The sequence below is a fragment of the Oncorhynchus nerka genome, linkage group LG2 (assembly GCF_034236695.1).
Source record: "Oncorhynchus nerka isolate Pitt River linkage group LG2, Oner_Uvic_2.0, whole genome shotgun sequence".
NCBI classification, from domain to species: domain Eukaryota; kingdom Metazoa; phylum Chordata; class Actinopteri; order Salmoniformes; family Salmonidae; genus Oncorhynchus; species Oncorhynchus nerka.
This window is the reverse complement of record NC_088397.1, coordinates 13,088,132-13,107,519: the sequence shown is the minus strand read 5'-3', so window position 1 is coordinate 13,107,519 and position 19,388 is coordinate 13,088,132. Positions and strand designations below refer to the sequence as shown.

Sequence of the window (19,388 nt, the reverse complement as noted above, 5' to 3'; positions counted from 1 at the left end):
ATAAACAGGTGTCTGTATATAGCTACATGTACATACTACCTCAATAAGCCTGACTAACAGGTGTCTGTATATAGCTACATGTACATACTACCTCAATAAGCCTGACTAACAGGTGTCTGTATATAGCTACATGTACATACTACCTCAATAAGCCTGACTAACAGGTGTCTGTATATAGCTACATGTACATACTACCTCAATAAGCCTGACTAACAGGTGTCTGTATATGCTACATGTACATCCTACCTCAATAAGCCTGACTAACAGGTGTCTGTATATAGCTACATGTACATACTACCTCAATAAGCCTGACTAACAGGTGTCTGTATATAGCTACATGTACATACTACCTCAATAAGCCTGACTAACAGGTGTCTGTATATAGCTACATGTACATCCTACCTCAATAAGCCTGACTAACAGGTGTCTGTATATAGCTACATGTACATCCTACCTCAATAAGCCTGACTAACAGGTGTCTGTATATAGCTACATGTACATACTACCTCAATAAGCCTGACTAACAGGTGTCTGTATATAGCTACATGTACATACTACCTCAATAAGCCTGACTAACAGGTGTCTGTATATAGCTACATGTACATACTACCTCAATAAGCCTGACTAACAATAAGCTACCTCCTACTACTCAATAAGCCTGACTAACAGGTGTCTGTATATAGCTACATGTACATACTACCTCAATAAGCCTGACTAACAGGTGTCTGTATATAGCTACATGTACATCCTACCTCAATAAGCCTGACTAACAGGTGTCTGTATATAGCTACATGTACATACTACCTCAATAAGCCTGACTAACAGGTGTCTGTATATAGCTACATGTACATACTACCTCAATAAGCCTGACTAACAGGTGTCTGTATATAGCTACATGTACATTACCTCAATAAGCCTGACTAACAGGTGTCTGTATATAGCTACATGTACATACTACCTCAATAAGCCTGACTAGGTGTCTGTATATACATGTACATACTACCTCAATAAGCCTGACTAACAGGTGTCTGTATATAGCTACATGTACATACTACCTCAATAAGCCTGACTAACAGGTGTCTGTATATAGCTACATGTACATCCTACCTCAATAAGCCTGACTAACAGGTGTCTGTATATAGCCTGCTACATGTACATACCTCTAAGCCTCAATAAGCCTGACAATAACTAACAGGTGTCTGTATATAGCTACATGTACATAACGGTGTCTGTATATAGCTACATGTCATCCTACCTCAATAAGCCTGACTAACAGGTGTCTGTATATAGCTACATGTACATACTACCTCAATAAGCCTGACTAACAGGTGTCTGTATATAGCTACATGTACATCCTACCTCAATAAGCCTGACTAACAGGTGTCTGTATATAGCTACATGTACATACTACCTCAATAAGCCTGACTAACAGGTGTCTGTATATAGCTACATGTACATACTACCTCAATAAGCCTGACTAACAGGTGTCTGTATATAGCTACATGTACATCCTACCTCAATAAGCCTGACTAACAGGTGTCTGGTGTCTGTATATAAGCCTGCTAGGTGTCATGTACATACTACCTCAATAAGCCTGACTAACAGGTGTCTGTATATAGCTACATGTACATACTACCTCAATAAGCCTGACTAACCGGTGTCTGTATATAACCTTGATACTTATTTTCAAATGTCTTTTTACTGTTGTTTTATTTCTTTACTTACCCACACACACACACACACACACACACACACACACACACACATACACACCTTTTTTTGGCACTATTGGTTGGAGCCTGTAAGTTAGCATTTCACTGTAAGGTCTTTCACTGTAAGCATTCTTTTAGTACATTTTAGGAATCCGGTTTCATTTTCTGACCTGGGCTTCGTGGAATTTCTCTGCTTTTTCTTCAGGAAACACGTTCATGTGGTACAAAAGACCTGATGTGTCGATAGCACAGAGGTAACGAAGGAACATGGAAGAAGTACTTTAATTGCTTTTGTATTGAAGGGAGTATTTTATAGCGCTATAATGGTTGTTGATTTGATCATTATAAATATGAATAAAATTCAGAAATGCCAGGTTGTAGATAATCTCATTTCCGTATTTGCACGATATTAAAGGAGTCTAAACAAAGATGCCTACCTTGTCAGCGGCTTTTCTGCATATATACCTTGTTTTATACAGTTCCAATTTTGTCGCACAAAACCATTCAAAAGAAGTCCGATGAGTTTTCTCCCACTTTTCCCGAAGTATTTGCATAACTTCACAAACCCTGCTGCTGCGGTCATTGGATGGCAGTGGAATATGTTCTTCAAAGAGAGGATGGCGTAACGAGGGATGTAATGTAATCTGAGCTACTGAAAATAAGCCTTTTACAAGGTGAAATCATGACAGGAGCGTTTTGATTCCTATTAAAGAGATGGAGACCAGACAGGCTACTGTCTGTAGAGAGAATCAGTGAACTCACACCAGTCAGTCAAAGGCACCAGCGTATGTCAGACCAAGAAAATATTTCTCCTTTCCTTAAAACATATTTAAACAACCTTGGCCTACCTTAGGCTTTCTAGAAGTAGACTAGAAGATAATGAATTGACAAGGAAAGTATGAAGGGACATCTGTGATTATAGTATGAAATTGTGTGCTGCCTCATTGGTCTCAGTCTGGGCTCGAACCCGGCTCTGTAGTGACGCCTCTATCACTGCGATGCAGTGCCTTAGACAGCTGTGCCACTCGGGAGGCCAAGAAGCTCAGCTTTATTAGTGTTGGTGAGTTAAGACAGAAATCCGACATCCCCGAATGGGCCCTTTCCTTCATTGAACGTGCGAGAAGCAGGCCAGGTGTTTCTATGCATGTTCAGGGGTGTGCAGTCTGTCTACATTAACAGGACAGAGAAACCAGACACATGCTCATTGCTCACATGGAGCGTGTAAATGATGGGATGAAATAAACCACAACTTGTTTCTCACAAGTGTAGCAGGTTGTGGGCTCTGCTAACAACGTTTCCACTCCGAGAATGAGAACGGTAAATTACTATAATTAATACATCCATTAACAGAAATGAATGTAACTAAATGACAGGGATAAATGGTAAATTGCCTATTTTACCAACAGTAGGCTACCACGTGCGTTCATAAAAGACCATTGCGGTCCGTCTCTGTGTAGCCCAGGCTAGTATTCTACTTAGCAGGGATAGGAGGGCGTTCATTTTGTTTTGGTCTCGCCTAGGGCGGGTTATGGACCAGGACCGGCCCTGATCAGCGTTCATTAGTCTAGAAATTAAGAAAAGATTCTGTATCAAATGATACTGTACCATGCCAGGTTGGAGAGGATTGGCCAGTTGTCCGTTTGACAACATTAGCGTGTTATAGGCCTCAGAGCCAGAACAACATTGTCCACTACTGTTGAATAATGAATGAATAGTCAGACACTTCCCCCAAAATGTAAAATACCTATATTTATTTACTAGCAAGCAATGGAAATGTGCATTGAATAAAAGAAAGTCAACACATCAAAGTGCCATAGTCTATAGAGCTGAACACCCCCGCATCTAGCAGATGAGCTGCTCCAGCATCAGTGCCATAGTCTATAGAGCTGAAAACCCCCGCATCTAGCAGATGAGCTGCTCCAGCATCAAAGTGCTATAGTTTATAGAGCTGAACACCCCCGCATCTAGCAGATGAGCTGCTCCAGCATCAAAGTGCCATAGTTTATAGAGCTGAACACCCCCGCATCTAGCAGATGAGCTGCTCCAGCATCAAAGGACAGTTGGAAAGAGGAAGAGATGTAGAAAGTTTAATAGACCAAGTTAGCAAAACAACTGCTTATAATCATTAGTAAAGTTTATCTACATGAAAATAAAGTTAAATATATATATTTTTATCCTAAAATGAATGTAGGCATGTTTTAAATGCTTTTGAGGGTTATTTTATTTTCACGACAGTCTTCATCCATGACCGTCAGTTACAGGGTTATTACATTACCTTCACAGCCCTAGCTGCTGTTTACTCTTGCGTACTCAACATATTTTCAAAAGTATTTCTGGTCCTTCATTGCTTTCGTCTCCTTGTTGTTGAGGAGCAGTATTATCTAACGGTCTGTCTCTTTCCCTGTAGACACGGGTCTGGGAGAGTCTGTGTGCTCCAGCCCCTCCATCTCCAACACCACCAGCCCTAAGATGGACCCGCCCCCCTCGCCGCACGCCAACCGCAAGAAGCACCGCCGGAAGAAGAGCACCAGCAACTTCAAAGCCGACGGCCTCTCTGGTACTGGGGAAGGTAACGCCATCTCCCCTCCCCTCTCCGTTTTCCAGCCCTGGTCCGCCCACTAAAACGCTCCCCCTAGCTAACAAAGACCTAGTCTATACACTAGCTGGGTCCTAGGTGCTAAGCTGCTCTGCTATTGAATGAATGCGTCTGGAAAAGAATGGAGCAACAAACCTAGGGAGTACAAAACTATGATGAACCTGTTGATTTTAGATAACTAATGATTGTCAACGATGACTTAATATCTGACCCTTTAGCTGTCTTGGACCAGGTAACTCTTTTTAAAGAGATTTTATTCCAATGATCTTAAACCAGATACATAAATGGTAGATTAAATGAATGAAATAAGGTATTTGAATATGATAAGGCACCGTATGCTGCCGTAGGAACAGGAATGGGAAACGCAGCCATGTCTTCCCACGAGCCCCCTGACATCACACTGCTTGTGGAAGGGGGTTCTCCATTCTTTTCTCTCATCCCTCCATTCCTCCTCTCTTTCTGTCTCTGTCTGTCAGTCAGATGTGTGTTTTCAGCACTGCTAATAGTAAACATGACATACTACTCTGTCACAATGAATGGCACTGACTTGGTTGCTCTTAAACACACGTTTACTTGTGGATACACAGTTTTATAGGCTCAAATACACTGTCTTGGGGTATCAAACACACTGATGCATCCTCACTCATGCGCACACACACACACACACACACACACACATACACATAACGTCACCCACCATTGTGAATGGGAGTGGAACAGATGCAGAGTTGGTAGCAGATGTGTGATGTAATGTGTAGCACTTCCATCAGAGGGAATCATGTGGCTGACAAGACAAGTGCCTGTCTTCTGTCTCTGTCTGGGGTCACTCCATCTCCTCTCCTGCCTGCTTGCCTGGCTGGCTGGGACTGGGAGGAATACTGGAGCAGATAGACATTACTGGGAATGGGACATCATGTATTTCACCTAGCTCGCAAACAGGCTATTTTGAATGGAGGAAATGTATTAATTGAAATTACTATGTGTGTTGCTCATTTGTGTTTATCTGAGGTGAGTGATCTGACACCGTTTGAAATCATTGTAGCACCCAGCGTGCTTTATGAAACTACCAAAGGTGTCCAGCGACTGGTTCATATCTTCGCTCTTGAAACTGATGTAATATTTGTCCAATCTCCTTCATAGTTAGAATGGGACTGGCAGTAGTAGCAGCCATTTCATTGGCTGCTGACCATAAAATGTATTTTTTTGTATATAATATTTCCACCATCGTTTCCTATGACTGTAAAAGAGCTGGACATCAGAACAGCTATCGCTAACCTTGATTTGGACAAAGGTGATACTTATATTGATCATCCAGGCCCAAAGGAGGAGACGGAGACGGCGCTATAGAGGCCGGCGTGCAGGATACATGACAAGACTATATCGGAGAGTGGATAAACCACCTCTACCCACGGGCTATTGGCGAACATGCAATCACTGGAGAATAAACTGGATGAGCGCTGTTCGAGACTATCCTGTCAACGTGATCTGAAGAACTGTAATATCCTATGTTTCTCTGAGTCGTGGCTGAACAAGGACATGGTAAATATAAATCAAGGTTGTTTTTCTATACAGCAGCGGACAGAGCAGTGGCATCGAGGAAGCTCAGGGGAGGTGGTGTCTCTTATCAACAGCTGGTGCGCCATCTCTAATATTAAGGAAGTCTCGAGGTTTTGCTCGCCTGAGTTAAAATAACCCATGATAAGCTGTAGACCATACTATTTACCAAGAGTAAATACTGTCCTTTCCCACCTGGACAAAAGGAACAACTACGTGAGAATGCTGTTCATTGACTTCAGCTCAGCGTTCAACACCATAGTCCACTCCAAGCTCATCACTATGCTAAGGACCCAAACACCTCCCTCTGCAACTTGATCCTGGATTTCCTGACGAGCTTGAAGTTCCTTGTGTCCACATCACTAAGGAATTATCATGGTCCATGAAGAGAGCACAACAACACCTCTTCCCCCTCAGGAGGCTGAAAAGATTCTGCATAGGCCCTCAGATCCTCAAAAGGTTCTACAAGCTGCACCACTGAGAGCATCTTGACTGGCTGCATCACCTCTTGATATGGCAACAACTGCTTGGCATCCGGCAAGCGGTACCGATGCACCAAGTCTGGATCCAACAGGACCCTGAACAGCTTCTACCCCCAAGTCATAAGACTGCTAAATATTTAGTCTGGGTAGCTATTGGTTAACTATTTGACTATCTGCATTGACCATTTTTACACAAACTCTTTTGACTCATCGCATACGCTGCTGTTACAGTTTATTATCATCCTGTTGTCTAGTCACTTATCTCTACCTATATGTACATATCTACCTCAATTACCTCATACTCCTGCACATTGACTCCCTACTGGTACCCTGTGTATATAACCAAGTTATCATTGACTCCCTACTGGTACCCCGTGTATATAACCAAGTTATCATTGGCTCGGTACTGGTACCCCCGTGTATATAACCAAGTTATCATTGGCTCGGTACTGGTACCCCCGTGTATATAACCAAGTTATCATTGGCTCGGTACTGGTACCCCGTGTATATAACCAAGTTATCATTGACTCAGTACTGGTACCCCGTGTATATAACCAAGTTATCATTGACTCAGTACTGGTACCCCGTGTATATAACCAAGTTATCATTGGCCTGATACTGGTACCCCGTGTATATAACCAAGTTATCATTGACTCAGTACTGGTACCCCGTGTATATAACCAAGTTATCATTGACTCAGTACTGGTACCCCGTGTATATAACCAAGTTATCATTGACTCAGTACTGGTACCCCGTGTATATAACCAAGTTATCATTGGCCTGATACTGGTACCCCGTGTATATAACCAAGTTATCATTGACTCAGTACTGGTACCCCGTGTATATAACCATGTAATCGTTACTCATTGTGGATTAATTCCTTGTGTTACACACTTTATTCAAAAAAATGTTTTAGGTGGAGTGTGCTTCCTTCACACCCCCAACCCAGCACGCTTTTCCCGAAGGCCGAGCGTTGTGAGACGCTCCCCCAGCCAGCCGGCCTCTGAAGACCGAGCGTTGTGAGACGCTCCCCAGCCAGCCGGCCTCTGAAGGCCGAGCGTTGTGAGACGCTCCCCAGCCAGCGTCTGTGAGACGCTCCCCAGCCAGCCGGCCTCTGAAGGACAGCCAGCCGCCTCTGTGAGACGCTCCCAGCCAGCCGGCCTCTGAAGGCCGAGCGTTGTGAGACGCTCCCCAGCCAGCCGGCCTCTGAAGGACGAGCGTTGTGAGACGCTCCCCAGCCAGCCGGCCTCTGAAGGATGAGCGTTGTGAGACGCTCCCCAGCCAGCCGGCCTCTGTGAAGGCCGAGCGTTGTGAGACGCTCCCCAGCCAGCCGGCCTCTGTGAGACGCTCCCCAGCCAGCCGCCTCTGAAGGCCGAGTGAGACGCTCCCCAGCCAGCCGGCCTCTGAAGACGCCAGCCAGCGTTGTGAGAGCGTTGTGAGACGCTCCCCAGCCAGCCGGCCTCTGAAGGCCGAGCGTTGTGAGACGCTCCCCAGCCAGCCGGCCTCTGAAGGCTCCCCAGCCAGCCGTTGTGAGACGCTCCCCAGCCAGCCGGCCTCTGTTGTGAGACGCTCCCCAGCCAGCCGGCCTCTGTGCAGCCGAGTGAGACGCTCCCCAGCCAGCCGGCCTCTGAAGGCCGAGCGTTGTGAGACGCTCCCCAGCCAGCCGGCCTCTGAAGGCCGAGCGTTGTGAGACGCTCCCAGCCAGCCGGCCTCTGTGCAGCCGAAGGCCGTTGTGAGACGCTCCCCAGCCAGCCGGCCTCTGTGAAGGCCGAGCTGTGAGACGCTCCCCAGCCGGCCCTGAAGGCCGAGTGAGACGCTCCCCAGCCAGGCCTCTGAAGGACGAGCGTTGTGAGACGCTCCCCAGCCAGCCGGCCTCTGAAGGCCGCCTCCCAGCCAGCGTTGTGAGACGCTCCCCCAGCCAGCCGGCCAGCCGAGAAGGCTCCCAGCCAGCCGTTGTGAGACGCTCCCCAGCCAGCCGGCCTCTGAAGGCCGAGCGTTGTGAGACGCCCCCAGCCAGCCGGCCTCTGAAGGCCGAGCGTTGTGAGACGCTCCCAGCCAGCCGGCCTCTGTGCCCAGTGAGACGCTCCCCAGCCAGCCGGCCTCTGAAGGCCGAGCGTTGTGAGACGCTCCCCAGCCAGCCGGCCTCTGAAGGACGAGCGTTGTGAGACGCTCCCCAGCCAGCCGGCCTCTGAAGGCCGAGCGTTGTGAGACGCTCCCCAGCCAGCCGGCCTCTGTGCAGCCGAGCGTTGTGAGACGCTCCCCAGCCAGCCGGCCTCTGTGCAGCCGAGCGTTGTGAGACGCTCCCCAGCCAGCCGGCCTCTGAAGGATGAGCGTTGTGAGACGCTCCCCAGCCAGCCGGCCTCTGAAGGCCCGTTGTGCAGTTGTGAGACGCTCCCAGCCAGCCGGCCTCTGCAGCCGAGCGTTGTGAGACGCTCCCCAGCCAGCCGGCCTCTGAAGGCCGAGCGTTGTGAGACGCTCCCCAGCCAGCCGGCCTCTGAAGGCCGAGCGTTGTGAGACGCTCCCCAGCCAGCCGGCCTCTGTGCAGCCAACCAGCGTTGTGAGCGTTGTGAGCTCCCCAGCCAGCCGGCCTCTGAAGGCCAGCCAGCCGGCCTCTGTGAGACGCTCCCCAGCCAGCCATCCTCTGTGCAGCCGAGCGTTGTGAGACGCTCCCCAGCCAGCCGGCCTCTGAAGGCCGAGCGTTGTGAGACACTCCCCAGCCAGCCGGCCTCTGAAGGCCGAGCGTTGTGAGACGCTCCCCAGCCAGCCGGCCTCTGTGCAGCCGAGCGTTGTGAGACGCTCCCCAGCCAGCCGGCCTCTGAAGGCCGAGCGTTGTGAGACGCTCCCCAGCCAGCCGGCCTCTGAAGGACGAGCGTTGTGAGACGCTCCCCAGCCAGCCGGCCTCTGAAGGCCGAGCGTTGTGAGACGCTCCCCCAGCCAGCCGGCCTCTGAAGGCCGAGCGTTGTGAGACGCTCCCCAGCCAGCCGGCCTCTGAAGGACGAGCGTTGTGAGACGCTCCCCCAGCCAGCCGGCCTCTGTGCAGCCCCTTCGCCCCATTCGTCAGCGGGGCACTTAAGTGAAATATTATAAATAATCCACCGTATTGAAATCTTTTATCAGCTGTGGCACTTTCATTATTCAATAAGCGATTAGTAACAGTCTCCCAATTTAGCCATTAAGCACCACGCGACAGCGTGGGGCCTCTCTACGCCTGTCACACCACGACCCAGATGAAGTATCAGCCTGTCACACACACCCGTTATTCATGAGGCGAGGGGCCGGGGCGGGCCGCCCTCTGCTCCACTCTGGTCCGTCCCCACCCTCGCCGCTCCTTCTCCTATAGCCCAGGTAGGGCCACCGTGAGGTTATACGTCACTCTGACTATCTCTCCCTGTCTCTCTCTTTCCTCCATGTCTCCATGTCTCTCTCCTCCCTCTCATGTCTCTCTCCTCCCTCTCATGTCTCTCTCCTCCCTCTCATCTCTCTCTCTCCATGTCTCTCTCCATGTCTCTCTCCTCCCTCTCATGTCTCTCTCCTCCCTCTCATTTCTCTCTCCTCCCTCTCATCTCTCTCTCTCTCTCCATGTCTCTCTCTCTCTCTCCATGTCTCTCTCTCTCTCTCTCCATGTCTCTCTCCTCCCTCTCATGTCTCTCTCCTCCCTCTCATCTCTCTCTCTCTCCATGTCTCTCTCTCTCTCTCCATGTCTCTCTCCTCCCTCTCATGTCTCTCTCCTCCCTCTCATGTCTCTCTCCTCCCTCTCATCTCTCTCTCTCTCCATGTCTCTCTCTCCTCTCTCCATGTCTCTCTCTCCATGTCTCTCTCTCCATGTCTCCTTGGTGTCTCTCTCCTCCGTGTCATTTCTCTCTCCTGCATGTCTCTCTCATCTCTCTTCTCTCTTTCATCTCTCCATGTCTCTCTTTCCTCTCCCTCTCGCTCTCCTCTTTCCATGTCTCTCTCTCATCTCTCTTGCCTCTCCTTGTCTCCTTCCTCTCTTGTCTCCTTCTCTCTATGTCTCTCTCTCCTCTCTCTCTCTTTCATCTCTCCTGGTCTCTTTCCTCTCTTGTCTCCTTCTCTCCATGTCTCTCTCTCCTCTCTCTCTCTTTTATCTCTCCTGGTCTCTTTCCTCTCTTGTCTCCTTCTCTCCATGTCTCTCTTTCCTCTCCCTCTCGCTCTCCTCTTTCCGTGTCTCTCTCTCCTCTCTCTCTCTTTCATCTATCTGGTCTCAGTTTTCTTTCTCCTTCAGATGTTAGTAAATATACATAAAAAATGTTAATTGTCTGATATTACATTATACTCACCATGCTTTCTGTGTGTGTGTGTGTGTGTGTGTGTGTGTGTGTGTGTGTGTGTGTGTGTGTGTGTGTGTGCGTGTGTGTGCATGCGTGTGTGTGCACTCTGTGTGTGTGTGTGCGCACACGTCTGTGTGTGAACTGAAAGGAATACTTCAGGATGTGATACTGAATGGGATAGTTCAGTTAGCGCAATGCCTGGAAGTCTATGGTATCTACTAGCATGCTAACAGTTACCATAGACGTCCAGTAATTGCGCTAACGCTAGTTAGCAACGTCCTTCAAACTGCACACAGGCACCTAACAAATGGTATCCACGATTTCATCGGACTCTGGGGAGGTAGATAAAGGGCTTCATTGCCAACATCCTGAAGTATCCCTTTAAGTTTGTGAGGAAACAGCAGGATTACTACATGACTAAAACAGGGATCCTTTTAGTTCTAATGAAAAGCTACTTGCTCCCTCTCTTCCTCCCCCTCTTCTCCCTCTCTCCCTAAAACAAAGACGCCACTCATCCTCTTCCTTTCTTCCTGCCACTGAGCCAGACCCCCCCTCCCCCCACATGATTGACACGTGGAGACCCCCGAATCTCTACCCCTGCATCCCTCTCCTCCCCCTTTCCTCTCTTTCACAGCCACCTGCATCAGGTGTATCACTCCTCCTCTGTGTGCTCCGTCGATCACAGCCCACAATTAACTGTCTCTGTAAGAGCACCTCGTTAGTTGCCTAGCACCCCCTGGTTACATACACTACAGCACGGGGTCCGACTCCTCGCTGCCGGGACCTTTGAAAGGGGATCTGACCGCGAGCCTGCTGGAGATACCAAAGTTGTCCCTCAGATTCGAGACTGGGGACATGAAAGGCCCCTTTGGCCCCTTTGAGATGGGAGGTGGAGATGAGGCCCCACACAGAGCGGCAGACCAGCTGCAGATCCCTCCCTCCTGGAGGGAGAAAGAGGCATTCCTGGAGAGGAGATGTTAGTCAGGACAGAACGCTCTCTATGATCTGGTATGGGATCAAAGGATCAGGTGGTTAGATAGCGGACTGGGTGATTGGGGGATTCATTCCACACAGGTTGTTAGAGAGAGCAGAAGTGGGTGTGGTTTGTGTTGTGACTGAAGCATCTTGATGCATCTATCATTTAGCCCTTAGAGGGGAGGTGGGCCTGCCGAATCGCTTTGGCCATTTCCCTAAAATGGAAGATAATTAAGGTCACTTTGTAGCCATAGAGGTACAGCAGGTGTGACACTAAAGGTCAACTTGTTAAAGGTCCCAGGTGGTCTTTCCCATGCAGAAGACCATCATTCGTTGGATGTACAAAGGACCCAAATATTTTAGACGCACACACACACACACACACACACACAGATGTAAATGACTTGAACATATATTGGGGTATTTCTTTGTGATTGCTCCAGATTCCTGTGTGTGGGAGAATAGCGCCTTGAAGGACAATAAGACCGAGGCTCGTACAAGCAGTCTAACATTTAAACCTCACACACCCATTACCAGAATGTTCCCTTGTCCTATGCTGTAGCGGGGGACCGGTGAATAAATGTACTTTCTCTTCTGATATCGTTGTGTAGCAAATGTTCTTCTAGGCCTCGGGGGATGTTGGGAAATAACAGTAGCGTCGGCGGGGGCTGTGAGGGTTCAGGGGCGAGATGCGAGGGGGAATAAGTGTGTATTTAGAGTGTAGTATGTACCTCATTATAGAAGGTGAAAGCAGAAGTCACATAGTCTAGGACCTGAACACCTTCAGTGGGAGAGGGAAACATTTTACCCCTCTGCCCCCCTCTGATAACCTTTTCTTAGCTTGGATTTGTTTAACATCTAGTTTTTAATCCAGTTCTATTTGACTTGTTCTATATATTTTTTGAGTTTCCATTCTGTGCACATGCCACTGCCAGGTTGTCATGGTAAATTAGAACTCTCTGTGAATGATGTTAAGGCAGTACTGTTCAGCTTCAACTGTTCCTGTGTTGCTTCTACTGCTGACTTGTGATTTGTCACTGCATCTCACCGTAGCCCCTCCCACACAAGTCCATGCCCAGCCCATGACTCCTCCCCCTCTAGTGTTGCTGGTTATTTATACCTGACTACTCCCCCTCTAGTGCTGCTGGTTGATTACACCTGACTCCTCCCCCTCTAGTGCTGCTGGTTGATTACACCTGACTCCTCCCCCTCTAGTGCTGCTGGTTGATTACACCTGACTCCTCCCCCCTCTAGTGCTGCTGGTTGATTACACCTGACTCCTCCCCCCTCTAGTGCTGCTGGTTGGTTACACCTGACTCCTCCCCTCTAGTGCTGCTGGTTGATTACACCTGACTCCTCCCCCTCTAGTGCTGCTGGTTGATTACACCTGACTCCTCCCCTCTATTGCTGCTGGTTGATTACACCTGACTCCTCCCCTCTAGTGCTGCTGGTTGATTACACCTGACTCCCCCCTCTAGTGCTGCTGGTTGATTACGCCTGACTCCTCCCCCTCTAGTGCTGCTGGTTGATTACACCTGACTCCTCCCCCTCTCGTGCTGCTGGTTGATTACACCTGACTCCTCCCCTCTAGTGCTGCTGGTTGATTACACCTGACTCCTCCCCCTCTATTGCTGCTGGTTGATTACACCTGACTCCTCCCCTCTAGTGCTGCTGGTTGATTACACCTGACTCCTCCCCTCTAGTGCTGCTGGTTGATTACGCCTGACTCCTCCCCCTCTAGTGCTGCTGGTTGATTACACCTGACTCCTCCCCTCTCGTGCTGCTGGTTGATTACACCTGACTCCTCCCCTCTAGTGCTGCTGGTTGATTACGCCTGACTCCTCCCCTCTAGTGCTGCTGGTTGATTACACCTGACTCCTCCCCCTCTCGTGCTGCTGGTTGATTACACCTGACTCCTCCCCCTCTAGTGCTGCTGGTTGATTACACCTGACTCCTCCCCCTCTAGTGCTGCTGGTTGATTACACCTGACTCCTCCCCCTCCAGTGCTGCTGATTGATTACACCTGACTCCTCCCCCTCTAGTGCTGCTGGTTGATTACACATGACTCCTCCCCTCTAGTGCTGCTGGTTGATTACACATGACTCCTCCCCCTCTAGTGCTGCTGGTTGATTACACCTGACTCCTCCCCCCTCTAGTGCTGCTGGTTGATTACACATGACTCCTCCCCCTCTAGTGCTGCTGGTTGATTACACCTGACTCCTCCCCCTCTAGTGCTGCTGGTTGATTACACCTGACTCCTCCCCTCTAGTGCTGCTGGTTGATTACACCTGACTCCTCCCCCTCTAGTGCTGCTGGTTGATTACACATGACTCCTCCCCCTCTAGTGCTGCTGGTTGATTACACCTTTCTCCTTTTTTAGTCTTTATATTTGTGTTGTCTTCAATCTTCTCCCCTGTCCTCTTCTCTCCATCTCTCCTCCTGCCGCCCGTCGGGACGCAGCCAAACGTCAAGCGTGGAAACTTAACCGCGTCGGTAGTCTGCGTAACATATACAGTAACAGCAACTGGGAAGGTAACTAACTGACTAGTTAACCCACCATGATGGAGAGAGTAACAGCAACTGGGAAGGTAACTAACTAACTGACTGGTTAACCCACCATGATGGAGAGAGTAACAGCAACTGGGAAGGTAACTAACTAACTGACTGGTTAACCCACCATGATGGAGAGAGTAACAGCAACTGGGAAGGTAACTAACTAACTGACTGGTTAACCCACCATGATGGAGAGAGTAACAGCAACTGGGAAGGTAACTAACTAACTGACTGGTTAACCCACCATGATGGAGAGAGTAACAGCAACTGGGAAGGTAACTAACTAACTGACTGGTTAACCCACCATGATGGAGAGAGTAACAGCAACTGGGAAGGTAACTAACTAACTGACTGGTTAACCCACCATGATGGAGAGAGTAACAGCAACTGGGAAGGTAACTAACTAACTAACTGGTTAACCCACCATGATGGAGAGAGTAACAGCAACTGGGAAGGTAACTAACTAACTGACTGGTTAACCCACCATGATGGAGAGAGTAACAGCAACTGGGAAGGTAACTAACTAACTAACTGGTTAACCCACCATGATGGAGAGAATTCACACACCCAAGATGGCAGCCTTCCACTCCACCATGTCCACCTGTCTCCATCTTTGCCCTTTGACCTTTCTCAGTGGACATGTTTGCACCTGATGTCCATGTGTACTTTCCTCTGCCCCCCCGTCCCCCCTCTCACTGCCAAGTAAGACACCTTAGACACACAGAGCATCCTGGAGCATGCACTCTCTCTGGTGTCATGGACGTCAGTGTGTGTGTGTGGTGTGTGTGTGGGGGGTGCCTTGTGACTTTTCTCCCCTGTGCTTCAGCAGTCCCCAACTTAACTCGTGGCTCATGGTTTTTACTGTATGTGATGGACAGCATCCGGCATCATAATCAACAGCAGGAAGAGTTCCCTATATTCCATTGCCCCCCCCAATCCTTTATATTATGTACTTGTTCAATAAGAAATAAATATTTATTTCTTGAGACGTGAGCAATTGCTGCACTATTTTCCAGGTTATTAATGCTGTAAAATGGTGGTAATACTATAGGGAGTAATGACCTGTTTCACCAAGCAATAGTGTGTGCATTGACATTTAAGGCTTTTCATTTCTGTTTCCTGAGCCTCACTCCCCCTCCTTCCCCCTCTCCCTTTTTCCAGACGCGTCCTCCCCCTTCCTTGCAGTCCCCAGACCCACCCAACCCCACATACACCCTCTCTCTCTTGGGTTACTCTAGCAGGGTCTGGGCCTAAGCCCTGGTCAATCCACATGTTTAGTGCTGCCTTTCCTCTGTTGGGTTACTCTAGCAGGGCCTGGGCCTAAGCCCTGGTCCATCCACATGTTTAGTGCTGCCTTTCCTCTGTTGGGTTACTAAGCCCTGGTCCATCCACAGTGCTGCCTTTCCTCTGTTGGGCTCTAAGGGCCTGGGCAAGCCCTGGTCCATCCACATGTTTAGTGCTGCCTTTCCTCTGTTGGGTTACTCTAGCAGGGCCTGGGCCCAAGCCCTGGTCCATCCACATGTTTAGTGCTGCCTTTCCTCTGTTGGGTTACTCTAGCAGGGCCTGGGCCTAAGCCCTGGTCCATCCACATGTTTAGTGCTGCCTTTCCTCTGTTGGGTTACTCTAGCAGGGCCTGGGCCCAAGCCCTGGTCCATCCACATGTTTAGTGCTGCCTTTCCTCTGTTGGGTTACTCTAGCAGGGCCTGGGCCCAAGCCCATGTTTGGTCCATCCACATGTTTAGTGCTGCCTTTCCTCTGTTGGGTTACTCTAGCAGGGCCTGGGCCCAAGCCCTGGTCCATCCACATGTTTAGTGCTGCCTTTCCTCTGTTGGGTTACTCTAGCAGGGCCTGGGCCCAAGCCCTGGTCCATCCACATGTTTAGTGCTGCCTTTCCTCTGTTGGGTTACTCTGGCAGGGCCTGGGCCCAAGCCCTGGTCCATCACATGTTTAGTGCTGCCTTTCCTCTGTTGGGTTACTCTAGCAGGGCCTGGGCCCAAGCCCTGGTCCATCCACATGTTTAGTGCTGCCTTTCCTCTGTTGGGTTACTCTAGCAGGGCCTGGGCCTAAGCCCTGGTCCATCCACATGTTTAGTGCTGCCTTTCCTCTGTTGGGTTACTCTAGCAGGGCCTGGGCCCAAGCCCTGGTCCATCTACATGTTTAGTGCTGCCTTTCCTCTGTTGGGTTACTCTAGCAGGGCCTGGGCCCAAGCCCTGGTCCATCCACATGTTTAGTGCTGCCTTTCCTCTGTTGGGTTACTCTAGCAGGGCCTGGGCCTAAGCCCTGGTCCATCCACATGTTTAGTGCTGCCTTTCCTCTGTTGGGTTACTCTAGCAGGGGGCCTGCCTGGTCCATCCACATGTTTAGTGCTGCCTTTCCTCTGTTGGTCTAGCAGGGCCTGGGCCCAAGCCCTGGTCCATCCACATGTTTAGTGCTGCCTTTCCTCTGTTGGGTTACTCTAGCAGGGCCTGGGCCCAAGCCCTGGTCCATCCACATGTTTAGTGCTGCCTTTCCTCTGTTGGGTTACTCTAGCAGGGCCTGGGCCTAAGCCCTGGTCCATCCACATGTTTAGTGCTGCCTTTCCTCTGTTGGGTTACTCTAGCAGGGCCTGGGCCCAAGCCCTGGTCCATCCACATGTTTAGTGCTGCCTTTCCTCTGTTGGGTTACTCTAGCAGGGCCTGGGCCCAAGCCCTGGTCCATCCACATGTTTAGTGCTGCCTTTCCTCTGTTGGGTTACTCTAGCAGGGCCTGGGCCCAAGCCCTGGTCCATCCACATGTTTAGTGCTGCCTTTCCTCTGTTGGGTTACTCTAGCAGGGCCTGGGCCCAAGCCCTGGTCCATCCACATGTTTAGTGCTGCCTTTCCTCTGTTGGGTTACTCTAGCAGGGCCTGGGCCCAAGCCCTGGTCCATCCACATGTTTAGTGCTGCCTTTCCTCTGTTGGGTTACTCTAGCAGGGCCTGGGCCCAAGCCCTGGTCCATCCACATGTTTAGTGCTGCCTTTCCTCTGTTGGGTTACTCTAGCAGGGCCTGGGCCCAAGCCCATGTTTAGTGCTGCCTTTCCTCTGTTGGGTTACTCTAGCAGGGCCTCCATCCATCATGTTTAGTGCTGCCTTTCCTCTGTTGGGTTACTCTAGCAGGGCCTGGGCCCAAGCCCTGGTCCATCCACATGTTTAGTGCTGCCTTTCCTCTGTTGGGTTACTCTAGCAGGGCCTGGGCCTAAGCCCTGGTCCATCCACATGTTTAGTGCTGCCTTTCCTCTGTTGGGTTACTCTAGCAGGGCCTGGGCCCAAGCCCTGGTCCATCTACATGTTTAGTGCTGCCTTTCCTCTGTTGGGTTACTCTAGCAGGGCCTGGGCCCAAGCCCTGGTCCATCCACATGTTTAGTGCTGCCTTTCCTCTGTTGGGTTACTCTAGCAGGGCCTGGGCCTAAGCCCTGGTCCATCCACATGTTTAGTGCTGCCTTTCCTCTGTTGGGTTACTCTAGCAGGGCCTGGGCCCAAGCCCTGGTCCATCTACATGTTTAGTGCTGCCTTTCCTCTGTTGGGTTACTCTAGCAGGGCCTGGGCCTAAGCCCTGGTCCATCTACATGTTTAGTGCTGCCTTTCCTCTGTTGGGTTACTCTAGCAGGGCCTGGGCCCAAGCCCTGGTCCATCCACATGTTTAGTGCTGCCTTTCCTCTGTTGGGTTACTCTAGCAGGGCCTGGGCCTAAGCCCTGGTCCATCTACATGTTTAGGGTGCTGCCCTTTCCTCTGCCTTTCCTTGGGTTACTCTAGCAGGGCCTGGGCCCAAGCCCTGGTCCATCCACATGTTTAGTGCTGCCTTTCCTCTGTTGGGTTACTCTAGCAGGGCCTGGGCCCAAGCCCTGGTCCATCCACATGTTTAGTGCTGCCTTTCCTCTGTTGGGTTACTCTAGCAGGGCCTGGGCCCAAGCCCTGGTCCATCCACATGTTTAGTGCTGCCTTTCCTCTGTTGGGTTACTCTAGCAGGGCCTGGGCCCAAGCCCTGGTCCATCCACATGTTTAGTGCTGCCTTTCCTCTGTACTGCCTGGAATTGGTGAACAGTCTGTGGGTCTGTATTATATTTGGGTGTGTATTGTTGTGCTGTTAAAGATTGGCCATGTCAGAGTTCACAAATTGCCCCGACGACAGCACCACCCTCTCTCTCGCTCTTTGCTCTCTCTCTCGCTCTCCCCTGTAGCTCAGAGTAGTGGTGTGATTACTACGAGTGGCGGGGCGATGGAGAGTGCGAGTGTGTGTCCCTGCGTGTGTGCCTGAAAGAGTATATCAAATAAAGGATGATGTGTGTGTGTGTGTGTGTGTGTGTGTGTGTGTGTGTGTGTAGGCAGTGTAGGAGACAGACAGGCTGTGGTATATCAGGGCAGTATAGGAGCCAGACAGGCTGTGGTATATCAGGGCAGTATAGGAGCCAGACAGGCTGTGGTATATCAGGGCAGTGTAGGAGACAGACAGGCGGTGGTATATCAGGGCAGTATAGGAGCCAGACGGATGTGGTATATCAGGGCAGTATAGGAGCCAGACAGGCTGTGGTATATCAGGGCAGTGGAGGAGACAGGCTGTGGTATATCAGGGCAGTGTAGGAGCCAGACGTATGTGGTATATCAGGGCAGTGTAGGAGACAGACGGATGTGGTATATCAGGGCAGTATAGGAGCCAGACAGGATGTGGTATATCAGGGCAGTGTAGGAGACAGGCTGTGGTATATCAGGGCAGTGTAGGAGACAGGCTGTGGTATATCAGGGCAGTGTAGGAGACAGACATGCTGTGGTATATCAGGGCAGTATAGGAGAGAGACAGGTTTTGGTATATCAGGGCAGTATAGTAGCCAGACAGGATGTGGTATATCAGGGCAGTATAGGAGAGGGACAGGCTGTGGTATATCAGGGCAGTGTAGGAGACAGACAGGCGGTGGTATGTCAGGGCAGTGTAGGAGCCAGACAGGCTGTGGTATATCAGGGCAGTGTAGGAGCCAGACGGATGTGGTATATCAGGGCAGTGTAGGAGCCAGACGGATGTGGTATATCAGGGCAGTGTAGGAGCCAGACGGATGTGGTATATCAGGGCAGTGTAGGAGAGAGACAGGCTGTGGTATATCAGGGCAGTATAGGAGACAGACAGACATGCTGTGGTATATCAGGGCAGTGTAGGAGCCAGACGGATGTGGTATATCAGGGCAGTATAGGAGTCAGACAGGCTGTGGTATATCAGGGCAG

The 19,388-nt window shown here is 50.1% G+C and overlaps 1 protein-coding gene across 5 annotated transcripts in view; it reads left to right on the top strand.

The window, feature by feature from the left end:
* The window catches only part of agap1 (ArfGAP with GTPase domain, ankyrin repeat and PH domain 1), a 297,905-nt gene that overhangs the window by 211,468 nt on the left and 67,049 nt on the right, over positions 1 to 19,388 (top strand). For 4 of the 5 annotated variants that reach the window (XM_065023309.1, XM_065023307.1, XM_065023299.1 and 1 more), the window contains exon 13: positions 4,120 to 4,281. In XM_065023309.1, coding sequence (XP_064879381.1) covers positions 4,120 to 4,281 — 162 coding nt within the window. The remainder of the gene's footprint in view (positions 1 to 4,119; positions 4,282 to 19,388) is intronic. The other variant, XM_065023302.1, reaches the window with a different exon arrangement.